Source organism: Procambarus clarkii, chromosome 75 (genome assembly GCF_040958095.1).
Source record: "Procambarus clarkii isolate CNS0578487 chromosome 75, FALCON_Pclarkii_2.0, whole genome shotgun sequence".
NCBI classification, from domain to species: Eukaryota; Metazoa; Arthropoda; class Malacostraca; order Decapoda; family Cambaridae; genus Procambarus; species Procambarus clarkii.
In genome coordinates, this window is record NC_091224.1 from 15,482,306 (window position 1) to 15,497,713 (window position 15,408).

Here is a 15,408-nt window from a genome sequence, read left to right on the forward strand (position 1 = left end):
CGGCAACCTTCCAAAATATTCAGTAGGTAACAAAGCTTGAGACCAATCGAAACAATATTCTTAAACTCTTCATCTAAGAATTCTGGACTCACAACTCGAAGAGCTCTTAGGCACACTGAAGAAAAAATTGATTTTTTTACATTGTATCTGCCCTGAAAAATAATGAACTTAAGATAAATTATTAGTAGGTTTTCTGTAGACACTAAACTTAAGTGAAAAGTCTTCCCTATGAATAAATACATCTAGGAATGGCAAACATTTATCAATTTCAGTCTCCATAGTAAATTTTATAGAGGTGACTTGATCATTAAGTTTGGCTACAAATTCGTCTGTGTTTACATCTGAAGGCCATATATACAAAATATCATCAACATATCTAAACCATGGAATGATTCCAGGGGTAATTTTTGAAACAAATTTCTTTTCGAAGAATTCCATGTACAAGTTTGAAAGCAATGGCGATAAAGGATTCCCCATTGCTATTCCAAAAGTCTGTAAATAATACACATTATTAAAGGTAAATTTATATTCTTTAATGCACAACTTAACAAGACTGACAATAATATCAGCAGAAAGAGGTAAAACATGATTCATTAGTTCACGAGCAAGATAATCGAGAATATCATCTACCGGTACCTTTGTAAACAAGAAACAAACGTCAAAACTGATTAACTTTACATCAGGAGTGACATGAACACTATTCAGTTTGTTAACTAAGTCAAGAGAATTGGTCAAATGAGAGGAGGAAATAGTTCCTAACAATGGGGACAAGATTTTGGTAAGCCATTTAGAAAGCTTGTAAGAAATGGATCCCACCGAACTGATGATAGGCCTCATGGGATTGTTAGGTGTATGCATTCTGACAAGTCCATAGAGATATGGTAATGAAGGTGATGAGGTAGTAAATTGATTAAGAACATCTTTATGTTTACTTAACAACTTCCTCAAGCTGCTATTGAAGAACTTGATGATGTCCTCAAGCGGATTTTTCCTGAGTTTAGTGTATGTTATAAATCTAGGAGGAGATCATTCATTTTCGAAATATATTCCTCCTTGTTTAGAATAACACTAGTACTGGATTTATCAGCCTTTGTTATATGAATGGAGGGGTCGGCTCTTAACTCCTGTAAGCTTCGTCTGAACCTTTCAGGGAAAGTGTTTGTTTGAGGCGTCAACATTGAACCATAATCAATACCTTTAACCAGATTTAAGTTTTGTGGAGAGAGAGAGTTTTGCGTTTCAAGCTGTAAAAATGAACTAGCAATCTTAACTGCAGAAGGTTGATTTGAAATGGCAAATGACATACCATAACCCAAAGCAGTAACCATATTTTCACATATCGTTTTGGATAACAAATTCAACACGTTGTTTGGATTGGATTTCTTCAGTGTTTTTACTTCACTTGTCCAATCACTGTTTTTAATCAGACTTTCTAACTTGCGCTTTAAAATTTTCTGTAACTGATTAATTTTTCTGCGTAAGTCACTATATATTTCATCCATCAGAAGATTTTTCCAGTCCAAAGGTATTGCGTGATGAAAGTTTCTTTTTGCTGTATCCAGGCTTTTGAAAACAAAACGTTCACTTCATCTTGAAACTTCGATCTGTTTTTTTCAAAATGGTAGCACAGAAATCGCTGAACGGTTCATCACCTAATTTGAGGAGACGAGCAGGTAGCAGAGACTTGGGTATAACTTGCTCACTAAGACATTGTTTCAGGAATTTAAGGCGGGTGCGAGTGCAGTGTGCTTTCACCAGTAGAGTAGCGAAAGAGCGCGGGGTTCTCATTATGTGTGTATATCACGAAAAATAAACACGTGATTAAAAATGTGACAGTGTCAGATCACGGAGGAAAATTGAAACAGGAATTTCCTTAAGTACTTTCGTATATTATTTTGTAATATCAATAACGAATTGTAAAAGCACCTATAACAGAAACATAATTGAATCTGCTTTGATACAGATCATAAAAGAAAGTAATTTGAACATTAGCAGTGGTTTATATAACTTAGATCCATTATTAATAGATCAATTAAAGGGCGATTTGAGTAGGATCATTGGAACACATTTGTCTCACTAATTCATTGTAAATATTTACTATCTAATGGGTTTTGTCTATTATACAGGCATTTTTGTTCAACATTTCTCTTATAAATATAAAAAATAGACAAAACCCAAGATGCAAGAAGATTACAAATTCTTGAAGCAATTCACATAAGAATAGAACAACCTACCATGAACACCGAAATCATGGAACTATTTACTCTACCCACCATGAGAGTAAGGATAAGATCAGAACATAACGATGCCAACACAGAAGACACTGTTCAACATAACAGGCCAGTTACACCTGTATGTATTAATCATTAATGATTAATCTTTGTATGTAGATAGGAGCTGCCTCGTAGGGGCCAATAGGCCTTCCGTAGTTACCTCTATTCTTATGTTTCACCCCCCCCCCCCTTTATCCCTTATGTATCCCCCCATGTTTTCACCTTTTTTGTCTTATCACCTGACCCAGTGCGGGTATAAAATCAACCAGTACTGAAAATTCTTTTCACTTGAGAATGACCCATGGAGGTTCGAAACGTTGTGCAAATTGTATACATAAGTGTAATACATTTTATAGTAATTCACTTCTTTTCTTCACTTTGAAATTACGAAAATGAGTTTTGGAGAACTCCTCTTTCAGCTAAGCTCTGATGCTAAGAAAATAGAGGGATAGAAGCACTAAATCAGAAGATAGTAAATACAGAATATTCGGCCATATTCAATGAGACATGTTTATAAGAAAACCTGATTTTATATACACATTAAAGTGTGAAATCATCTCATCTAGCCAACCAACCATAGATGCAGTGCGAATCATATTGCCAGGAGCCCAAGGGATTGCTCCCACCGACAGTGTGCTGCTAGGGGCACCTCTGGGCTCGAGCGCCATTGAGGTAGTTCTCGAAGAAAAGTTGAACGACCTGAGGAGGATGGAGGGAAGAATAGGGGCTTTGGACGCCCACGATGCTTTGTACCTTCTCACAAGGGGCCTGGCTTTGCCCAGACTGACCTATTTCCTAAGGTGTGCTCCCTCCTTCGACAGCCCAAAATTAACAGAATATGACACACTCCTAAGGTCAATAACCATGAAAGTGTTAAACCTCTCCCTGCAAGATAACCAATGGGACCAAGCAACGCTCCCAGTTAGACTCGGGGGGATAGGTATTCACAAGGCGACACAGTTAGCATTACTACCGGCATTCTTATCCCCGACCAGTGCAACAGATGAATTAGTTAAGGAAATACTACCAGAACACCTAAGAGACTCCATTGGGATTCATGATCCCAAATTCGCGGAAGGAGCCGGTCAGTGGGACACTCTTGTCAACTCTCATCCTCGACCGACTTTTCCAAATGACTGCAAACAGTCCAAATGGGATAGCCCCATAGTGGAGAACATTGCCACATCATTGCTGGAAGCAGCTTCCAGGAAGGACAAAGCTCGTCTTCTAGTTGTGCAAGCGCCCCATGCCGGGGACTTCCTGTTGGCAGTCCCTAATTCCGCCTTGGGCACCCGCCTGGACCATCGGACCCTAAGTATTGGTGTTGCTCTGCGCCTTGCTGCCCCTATCTCCACCGAGCACCGGTGTATTTGCGGCCATGCACGGGCAGACCAATACGGCAGCCATGGTCTCATCTGTTGTAAGACACTGGGAAAGATTGCCAGACATGTATATATATATATATATATATATATATATATATATATATATATATATATATATATATATATATATATATATATATATATATATATATATATGTGTGTGTATATCACGAAAATAAACACGTGTAAAATAAAACAAAATAAACATATATATATATATATATATATATATATATATATATATATATATATATATATATATATATATATATATATATATATATATATATATATGTATATATATATATATATATATATATATATATATATATATATATATATATATATATATATATGTATATATATATATATGTATATATATATATATGTATATATATATATATATATACATATGTAAAATAAAACAAAATAAACATATATATATATATATATATATATATATATATATGTTTATTTTGTTTTATTTTACACGTGTTTATTTTCGTGATATACACACATATATATATATATATATATATATATATATATATATATATATATATATATATATATATATATATATATATATATATATATATATATATATATATATATATATATATATATATATATACATATATATATATATATATATATATATATATATATATATATATATATATATATATATATATATATATATATATATATATATATATATATATGTGTGTGTGTATATCACGAAAATAAACACGTGTAAAATAAAACAAAATAAACATATATATATATATATATATATATATATATATATATATATATATATATATATATATATATATATATATATATATATATATATACGTCATTCTTAAAAAAGACGAATATCTGGCGAAAATGAACCTCATACTCTCTGACCAAACTAAATTCCAAAGGGTAACGAAGGACACTACAGCCGAATTGAATGCAAAGTTCAACAAATTGATCGAAACTGTAAACGCCAAGAAATCCGGACTCCACCTGCCAACGATTACTGGGGAATATAAACCTGGATACGCGTATGGAAATGTCAAGGCACATAAGCCTGGAAACCCACTTCGGCCAATCATCAGCCAGATACCCACACCCACGTACAGACTGGTGAAACAACTCAACGGCTTGCTGACTCCTTATGTCCCTTGCGCCTTCAGCCTGAAGTCTCCAAAGGAATTTGTTGACTTACTGCGGGGAACACGGGCCACAGGGATAAGAGCCTCGTTGGACGTAGAATCACTGTTTACCAACGTACCTGTGGATGAAACAATCGGGATGATAGCGGACAGAGTGTATCGTGATCCGGCCTGTACTCCTCTTGACATACCAGAAAACATTCTAAGGAAACTACTCCAAGCTTGTACTAAACAGGCACCCTTCTTGAGCCCGGATGGGCACATGTATAAGCAAGTAGATGGGGTCGCCATGGGTTCTCCCCTAGGTGTCCTGTTTGCAAACTTCTACATGGGTACCATCGAGCAAAAAGTCTTAGTCGACATGAACTTGAAACCGGCCATATACTGCAGGTATGTTGACGACATTTTTACACAGGTACCTGATGTCAGACATCTGCGGGAGCTGAAGAAGGCATTTGAGCAGAATTCTGTGTTACGTTTCACTTACGAGATGGAGAAGGATGGGAAGCTGCCCTTTCTAGATGTAACAGTCATGGAAAGGAGCGGAGGTTTCCACACTGCAGTTTACACTAAGGAAACAAACATAGGAATGTGCCTAAATGCCAACAGTGACTGCCCAGACAGGTACAAGAGGAGTGTTGTTAACGCTTATGTCGACCGTGCTCTCAGCCACAGCTCAGGATGGAAGCAAGTCGACGAAGAACTCTGTGGGGTAGGGCAGGTCCTAGTCAACAACGGCTTCTCCAATGGTTTCGTTGAAGACATCATAAGAAGGAAAGTGAAATGCCATGCAACCTCTGAAGAGACAACTAACACAACACCTATACCCCCTATTAGACTATTTTACAGAAACTTCTTTTCCACAGCTCATAAAATGGAGGAAAGGGTCCTGAAAGATATTGTTAATAGAAACGTTATCCCTACAGACAAAAATCAGAAGATACAACTGACGATTTACTATTAAACCAAAAAAACGGCCAGCCTACTCATGAGAAAGTCTCCAGACACAAAGCAGAATGCTTTAAAAGAGACCGACGTCGTCTATGCCTTCAAATGCCCTCTTGGGGACTGTAAGCCTCAAAAAACTCAGTATATAAGCAAGACAACAACATCTCTTTCCAGGCGATTAACGATGCATAAGCAACAGGGCTCCATTAAGGAACATATAATCTCTTCCCACAACCAAACCATTACCTGAGAAATCTTAGCAAACAACACAGAAATCATCGATAGATACAGCGATAGCAGGCGGCTTGACGTTTGCGAGGCACTACACATCAAGAAGTCAACACCAGCAATCAACAGCCAATTAATGCACAACTATATTCTACCCACTTCAAGACTCCGCTCCAATATAGAAGCATCAAGAAATATGGGCCAATAGGGCCTCTGCAATTACTTCCATTCTTACCTTAAATACCCATTGTTTCATGTTCTATCCTGTGTTGAAGTTTTGTTCACCTCATCCAAAACTGTTGTAACATATCACCTCACCCAAAATGCAGGTATAAAATGAAAAATGAAAGCTGTTTAAATCATAGCATAGTAAGAACTCTGTTTAGTGTTTGCTGGTAATAGTTGTGTGTGTGTAAACTAAAAGCCTTTGAAAATGTAATTAGTTATTACGAAACGCGTTCAAAGTGTCGCGTCAGACTAGAAATAAAAATGAATTTTGGAGAATTGATTTTTCAATTACCATCAACAGTGAAAAGAAACATAAGAAAGATCTAGAAAATTCATGTTAGAATTATTAATCTTACTTTTTCGGTCATATTTAATAGCATATGTCTACAGGAAAGACTGCTACCAAAATATACTAACATTTATATATATATATATATATATATATATATATATATATATATATATATATATATATATATATATATATATATATATATATATATATATATGACTATGTCAGACCACGGAGGAAAAATGAAACAGGAAATTTCCTTAATCTTATGTTCATAAGATATAATTGTTATCTTATGTTCATTATTTTTCAGGGCATAAATACAATGTAAAAAAGTCAATTTTTTCTTCAATGTATCTAAGAGCTCTTCGAGTTGTGAGTCCAGAATTCTTAGATGAAGAATTTAAGAATATTGATTCGATTGGTCTTAAGCTTTGTTACCCACTGAATTTTTGGGAAGTTTGTCGTAACAAAGCTCGTCGTACATATTATAATAATGTATGCAGTGAAAGGATTCGCCCAAAGAATGTGTTATGTTTACCATATTTCTCTGGGTTTGAGAGTATTGTCAAGGCCTTGAAACTTTTTAATATAGATGTAATGTTTAGCTACGAAAACACTGTTGGTAAGCTATTAGTAAGGAACAGCCCTCGTAGTGATAATTGCGTCATTTATAAAATACCTTGTAAGGAATGTAATAAGTTCTATGTCGGGCAAACATCTAAAGATTTAAAATGTAGAATATCGCAACATAAATACTCTGTAAGACATGGCCAATTGTCTAATGCTTTGTTTGTGCATTTGTCAGAAAAACCTCACCAAATTGATTGGGAGAGTGCTTCTTCAATAACAAATTGTAAAAGCACCTATAACAGAAACATAATTGAATCTGCTTTGATACAGATCACCAAAGAAAGTAATTTGAATATTAGCAGTGGTCTATATAACTTAGATCCATTTCTAATAGATCAGCTAAAGGGCGATTTAAGTAGAATCATTGAAAAACATTTGTCTCACTAATTTATTGTATATATTTACCTCTTTATGTTATAATTACCTATGTATTATGCTTGTATGTCTGCTGTATCAGATGGGCCATTGGGCTACATCGGATGGGCCAATTGGGTGCATCTGATGGGCCAATGGGCCGTCTGCGTTGTCCAAGTATTGTACCTCACCTTACTTCACCACTCTCTCCTGCCTATTTATACCCATCACTCGATCTGTAAAATGACCTTCTGAAGATGTATTTAATATACGAAAGTACTTAAGGAAATTTCCTGTTTCATTTTTCCTCCGTGGTCTGACATTGTCACATTCTTAATCACGTGTTTATTTTCGTGATATTCACACATATATATATGTATATATGTGTATGTGTGTGTGAACGAAATAATAATAAAGTTACCAAATGCCAAAACATTCACCATTTTAATAAAATGGTAAACAAGGGATCATCAAATGGGGCTAAATATATCAACGCAAAATAAAGCACAAGTTTAATGGATGCCAATTCGATAAGTTTTCACTTGGGAAAGACTCGGGTAAATATTGGCTTGAAGCTAGGCTAAACATATGTACGAGTCACTGCATTTGGTTGTTAACTGGTACTGATCGAATTTGGCTATAAACCTACAACTGTTTTATTTGATATGTTTTCAAATATGTATCGAGAGTGTGATGCTACTTACGGTTCATGCGGGAAGGGGAGTTCAACGATGGTGAGGTTCTGGCAGCCGTCTATGCTAGTGGGCATGGCTGCCAGCTTGATCTGGCCCGAAGATCTGGCCATCTGGTAACCCACTCCGATCCAGAACATGAAGATCAAGCTGACGATTTCACCAACGAAGGCTCCCTGCAGGGTTCGTGCTATTAAAAGTACAGAGTATCGTGAATGCCCGTAGATAAATACATAACTATTTCCAAGCCTTTAAATTCTATGTCGGTTGGTGAGCAGCCAATACGGTGACCAGTGAGCCTCATGACATCATTTCTCAGAGCAGGCAGTAGCTGCCTTTCTAGTAAGCGAGTCAGTACCTCACAGACCTACCTAGAGGCAGGTCCTCAGGACCTTGGTGTGCTGGATATTTATTCTATCACAACTAATAAAGCCAAGAAATCAAGTCTGAGTATTTACTACAGTCCCTGCAACATTCAACAGAAGGTATATTATAAGAAGTACACAACACAAAAGGAAGCAATACTAAAGAGAGGGTCACAATATATTCACATGAACTAGAGCTGGCATCATTAACATTTACCAATTTAGGCAAGTGGTATTCTTCACTATGTGTCTGAAAATGGTCGATGGTAGTGTGATGTATACTGGTTTCTATCCTCACTTGCAAGAGCTTAAGTCCATGGGTCACCAAGACACTCTCGAACATATACTTTGTAAGTCTTTATTCTTATATATCTTGGTTTATATCCATTTTATGTTTATAACTATGTTAAGAGAGAATTATGTGAGGTGAGCTAGTGACACATGGGAGCTTCAGACCACAGGAGATATCATTTCCTAGATAAGTAATCTGCCCTTCCCCTCCCTCCACTAAGTAATACCATCCATTAAGTAAAAATGCCCTTTGTTGACTAGGCATTCCGAAGGGAACTTGAAGAAATTGATTATTGTATATGAATACACTCATGTGGTGGGATACATTGATATTATACATGTGAATAGAGTAAGGTTAGTATTAATGAAGGACGAGAACGGCCGTTGGTTGCAGACTAGACTGAGGCTATCCAAGACAAATTATTATTTATTATGTATTTGTTTGTTTTGTAAATGTTCTTTTTAGCTTTATCCCTTAAACCGTGCAAATCATATATATATATGATTTCAGTGACAAAACCAAAACCGCGCAAGTCATATATATATATGATTTCGTGTCTAGCGCTATAATTTAAATGCCCCGCCTGGGATAGGGGCAGCTATAGTGCAGCCATGACCGATAGTTGCCAGATGCCACTTAGAAAAAAATCCAGGCTAACATTCCTGGGTGTGAGAGTTTCAGTACTCAGTGAGCCATCAAGGCTAATGCACGCAGCATGAGCTCACAGCACCGCTGTTCAGCTTGTGACCACAGCATCGCCTACAAATGCCATAATATATATGTTCATGCTATTATTTAGCGATGATAGTATTACAGAAGACCCCTGACTGTGATAAAACTGACCAGGATTCTGATAATATCTGGATTGTGGTGATATTTAGCGCTGTGCTCCATGGAGGGAGGGTGGTGACGTGGTCTTTTGACTGTGTGTGCCACCTTTTATTGACTGCACTCACCATACCAGTTTAGTGGTTCGCTATGGTGAATACAAATGTAGATACTTATATATAATGTATGTATAGAGTGTAATAACAGCAATAGGAGTAGGTTGGGAGCCGCCATTTTGGTGAGGGAGGTGCGTCGTCTGCACGATTTGTCATGTTGTTTACTGGTGGCCAATATGGTCTTTGGACACCATACCAGCTTATTTGTACAGGTATGGTGAATAAAACGGGTAGACACTTATATATAATGTGTGTATATAGCATAATAACACCACAAACAGTATTGTTGGAGGAGAAATATTAGTGCATCTGGCCTTGAGGGTGGCCCCCACCAGCTGACTGTTTGAGTAGCTACGTCTTTGGGCCTTTACTCACCATACAAGCTTAGATGTACAGTTATGGTAAACAAAACATGTTAATACTTATCTATAACGTCTGTGTATAGTGAATAAATGCAAAAACAGTATTGTGGGAGGAGAATGATGGTGAGTGAGGTGTTGTTGAGGAAGGAAGTGGCAGTGAGTGACTGGCTGGTGTATGGCGGTCACTCCTCGTTGTATTTTGACTCACAATACCAACTTAGTGGTTCGTTATGGTGAGCAAAATATTCAGATACGTATATATAACCTGTGTATATAGTGTAATAACAGCAAAACTATTTGTTTATTGTTATATGAACATAATAATTGAATCACTAATATGCACATCATAATTTTGAGTACAGGGATGGTTCACACATTTTATTATATAAATAAATCACAATTATCACTATTGAATAATATTACTGCAAAAAAGCTAAGAAAAAATCAATTAGACATATTTAAATAAATTAGGTAATAATATATTTGTGGCACCTGCCGCCTGACAGCTCGGGCAGAGTAGACCTTGTCTGGCGAAGGCTCTGTCAACGCCCCTTTTTTGCCAGACATCCCTACCCTATTGCAGCTAAAATATGCCGCCTACGATTTTTTTTTTATTTTTTCCGCGATCAGGGAACAAAAATTAACACTTTTATAAGACGAAAGAAATTTTTTAATTTTTGTTGTTGTTGCCCCTGTGGGTGTTGAAGCCATTTGGACCCCTCATGGTTTGAGGGTTAAAGGCTGTATTCATATGTAACTTCATAATGGTTGTGTCACATTATATATATATGTGAAAGTCTATCAATAGGGTACTACCCAGCAAACACAAAACGTTTTGAAAACTTTCATTTTCATTTTCCCTAAGGTGTAGGAATAACTTGTCTTGAGAATGGTGCAGGAGAGCATTTGAGAAACTTTTACTCCAAAAATCCAAACATATATCTTTTATAATTTACGATTTTTCTAAAACTATTTTGTTCCTAATGTATTACAAATAGTTTTTACACGTTTAAATATAAAATTTATGATATTTTTTGTAAAATTCATTAATAAATTGTGAATGATATTTAATGGCTGCATGAAACATTCAAAATACATTTAGTTATCTTGAGATGATTTCGGGGCTTTTTAGTGTCCCCGTGGCCCGGTCCTCGACCAGGCCTCCACCCCCAGGAAGCAGCCCATGACAGCTGACTAACACCCAGGTACCTATTTTTCTGCTAGGTAACAGGGGCATAGGGTGAAAGAAACTCTGCCCTTTGTTTCTCGCCGGTGCCTGGGATCGAACCCAGGACCACAGGATCACAAGTACTCCTTATGTATTACACTAAACACTAAAATCAAGTTTAAATACAAAACTTATGTATTATACCCTAAAATAATTTACATCAATTGTAAATGTTGCTTGATTGAGATGTGAATCATTCTTATACCTTTTTGTTGTCTTATATATATTGACGTGTGCTTATTTTAACTGTCTCAAATGAACAGTTCATCAAACAAGAAGATTAACATTCGTCAACCCTTAAAATCTAACGTTATCTTGCAGGTGCAAAATGGGGGAATCCTTAAGAACAGTATATATATATATATATATATATATATATATATATATATATATATATATATATATATATATATATATATATATATATATATATATATATATATATATATATATATATATATATATATATATATATGTCGTACCTAGTAGCCAGAACGCACTTCTCAGCCTACTATGCAAGGCCCGATTTGCCTAATAAGGCAAGTTTTCATGAATTAATGATTTTTCGACTACCTAACCTAACTTTTTTGGCTACCTAACCTAACCTATAAAGATAGGTTAGGTTAGGTAGTATATATATATGTATATATATATATACATATATATATATATATATATATATATATATATATATATATATATATATATATATATATATATATGTATATATATATATATATATATATATATATATATACATATATATATATATATATATATATATATATATATATATATATATATATATATATATACATATATATATATATATATATATATATATATATATATATATATATGTCGTACCTAATAGCCAGAACGCACTTCTCAGCCTACTATGCAAGGCCTGATTTGCCTAATAAGCCAAGTTTTCATGAATTAATGCTTTTTCGACTACCTAACCTACCTAACCTAACCTAACATAACTTTTCCGGCTACCTAACCTAACCTAACCTATTAAGATAGGCTAGGGAAGGTTAGGTAGGGTTGGTTAGGTTCGGTCATATATCTACGTTAATTTTAACTCCAATAAAAAAAATTGACCTCATACATAATGAAATGGGTAGCTTTATCATTTCATAAGAAAACAATTAGAAAAAATATATTAATTCATGAAAACTTGGCTTATTAGGCAAATCGGGCCTTGAATAGTAGGCCAAAAAGTGAGTTCTGGCTACTAGGTACGACATATATATATATATATATATATATATATATACGTCGTACCTAGTAGCCAGAACGCACTTCTCAGCCTACTATGCAAGGGCCGATTTGCCTAATAAGCCAAGTTTTCCTGAATTAATATATTTTCTCAAATTTTTTTCTTATGAAATGATAAAGCTACCCATTTCATTATGTATGAGGTCAATTTTTTTTTATTAGAGTTAAAATTAATGTAGATATATGACCGAACCTAACCAACCCTACCTAACCTAACCTAACCTATCTTTATAGGTTAGGTTAGGTTAAGTAGCCGAAAAAGTTAGGCTAGGTTAGGTTAGGTAGGTTAGGTAGCCGAAAAATAATTAATTCATGAAAACTTGGCTTATTAGGCAAATCGGGACTTGCATAGTAGGCTCAGAAGTGCGTTCTGGCTACTAGGTACGACATATATATATATATATATATATATATATATATATATATATATATATATATATATATATATATATATATATATATATATATATATATATATATATATATATATAGAGAGAGAGAGAGAGAGATGTGTAGAAAAATAAACCCTACGTTGAGTTAGGAAAACACTATTTGTTATATATATATATATATATATATATATATATATATATATATATATATATATATATATATGTCGTACCTAGTAGCCAGAACTCACTTCTCAGCCTACTATTCAAGGCCCGATTTGCCTAATAAGCCAAGTTTTCCTGAATTAATATATTTACTATAATTTTTTTCTTATGAAATGATAAAGCAACCCTTTTCTCTATGTATGAGGTCAATTTTTTTTTATTGGAGTTAAAATTAACGTAGATATATGACCGAACCTAACCAACCCTACCTAACCTAACCTAACCTATATTTATAGGTAAGGTTAGGTTAGGTAGCCAAAAAAAGCTAGGTTAGGTTAGGTTAGGTAGGTTAGGTAGACGAAAAAACATTAATTCATGAAAACTTGGCTTATTAGGCAAATCGGGCCTTGAATAGTAGGCTGAGAAGTGCGTTCTGGCTATTAGGTACGACATATATATATATATATATATATATATATATATATATATATATATATATATATACCTAATGATATATAATTTTGATATATATCTCTATATCTATATATATTTCATATATATAATTTTTTGATATATTTTGATATATATCTTATATTATATATAATTTTGATATATATTTTGATATATATATTTGATATATATATATATATATATATATATATATATATATATATATATATATATATATATATATATATATATATATATATATATATATATATACCTAATGATATATAATTTTTGATATATATCCTAATGATATATATATACCTAATTATATATAATTTTATACCTAATGCGGGTATAAAATCAACTAGTATTGTAAGATCTGTTCACTTGAGAATGAACCATGGAGGTTCGAAACGTCGTGCAAATTATACAAATAAGTGTAATATATATATATATATATATATATATATATATATATATATATATATATATATATATATATATATATATATATATATATATATATATATATATATATATATACCTAATGATATATAATTTTTGATATATATCCTAATGATATATATATACCTAATTATATATAATTTTATACCTAATGCGGGTATAAAATCAACTAGTATTGTAAGATCTGTTCACTTGAGAATGAACCATGGAGGTTCGAAACGTCGTGCAAATTATACAAATAAGTGTAATATATATATATATATATATATATATATATATATATATATATATATATATATATATATATATATATATATATATATATATATTAGTATATTTTGGTAGCAGTCTTTCCTGTAGACATATATTATTAAATATGACCGAAAAAGTAAGATTAATAATTCTAACACGAATTTTCTCAATCTTTCGTACATTACGCTTCACTGTTGGAGGTAAATCAAAAATCACTTCTCCAAAATTCATTTTTATTTCTAGTCTGACGCGACACGGGCGCGTTTCGTAAAACTTATTACATTTTCAAAGACTTCACAAATACACAACTGATTAGAACGTATCTCTGATTTTATATCTACATTTGAGTGAGGTGGGAAGGGTGATGTGGCATTAACACAAGACAGAACAGGAGGGGATATTAATAGGGTATTAAAAGTATCAACACAAGACAGAACAGAAACAATGGGTATTGAATAGAAGTGTTTGTAGAAAGCCTATTGGTCCATATTTCTTGATGCTTCTATATTGGAGCGGAGTCTTGAGGTGGGTAGAATATTGTTGTGCAATAATTGGCTGTTGATTGCTGGTGTTGACTTCTTGATGTGTAGTGCCTCGCAAACGTCAAGCCGCCTGCTATCGCTGTATCTATCGATGATTTCTGTGTTGTTTACTAGGATTTCTCTGGCGATGGTTTGGTTATGGGAAGAGATTATATGTTCCTTAATGGAGCCCTGTTGCTTATGCATCGTTAAACGCCTAGAAAGAGATGTTGTTGTCTTGCCTATATACTGGGTTTTTTGGAGCTTACAGTCCCCAAGTGGGCATTTGAAGGCATAGACGACATTAGTCTCTTTTAAAGCGTTCTGTTTTGTGTCTGGAGAGTTTCTCATGAGTAGGCTGGCCGTTTTTCTGGTTTTATAGTAAATCGTCAGTTGTATCCTCTGATTTTTGTCTGTAGGGATAACGTTTCTATTAACAATATCTTTCAGGACCCTTTCCTCCGTTTTATGAGCTGTGGAAAAGAAGTTCCTGTA

At 34.0% G+C, this 15,408-nt stretch overlaps 1 protein-coding gene across 1 annotated transcript in view; it reads right to left on the reverse strand.

Moving 5' to 3' along the window:
• The window catches only part of LOC123771803 (sodium-coupled monocarboxylate transporter 2), a 211,933-nt gene that overhangs the window by 34,990 nt on the left and 161,535 nt on the right, over positions 1–15,408 (reverse strand). Inside the window, exon 9 of the mRNA XM_045764531.2 lies at positions 8,212–8,375. Within this exon, the coding sequence (XP_045620487.2) occupies positions 8,212–8,375 (164 nt within the window). The remainder of the gene's footprint in view (positions 1–8,211; positions 8,376–15,408) is intronic.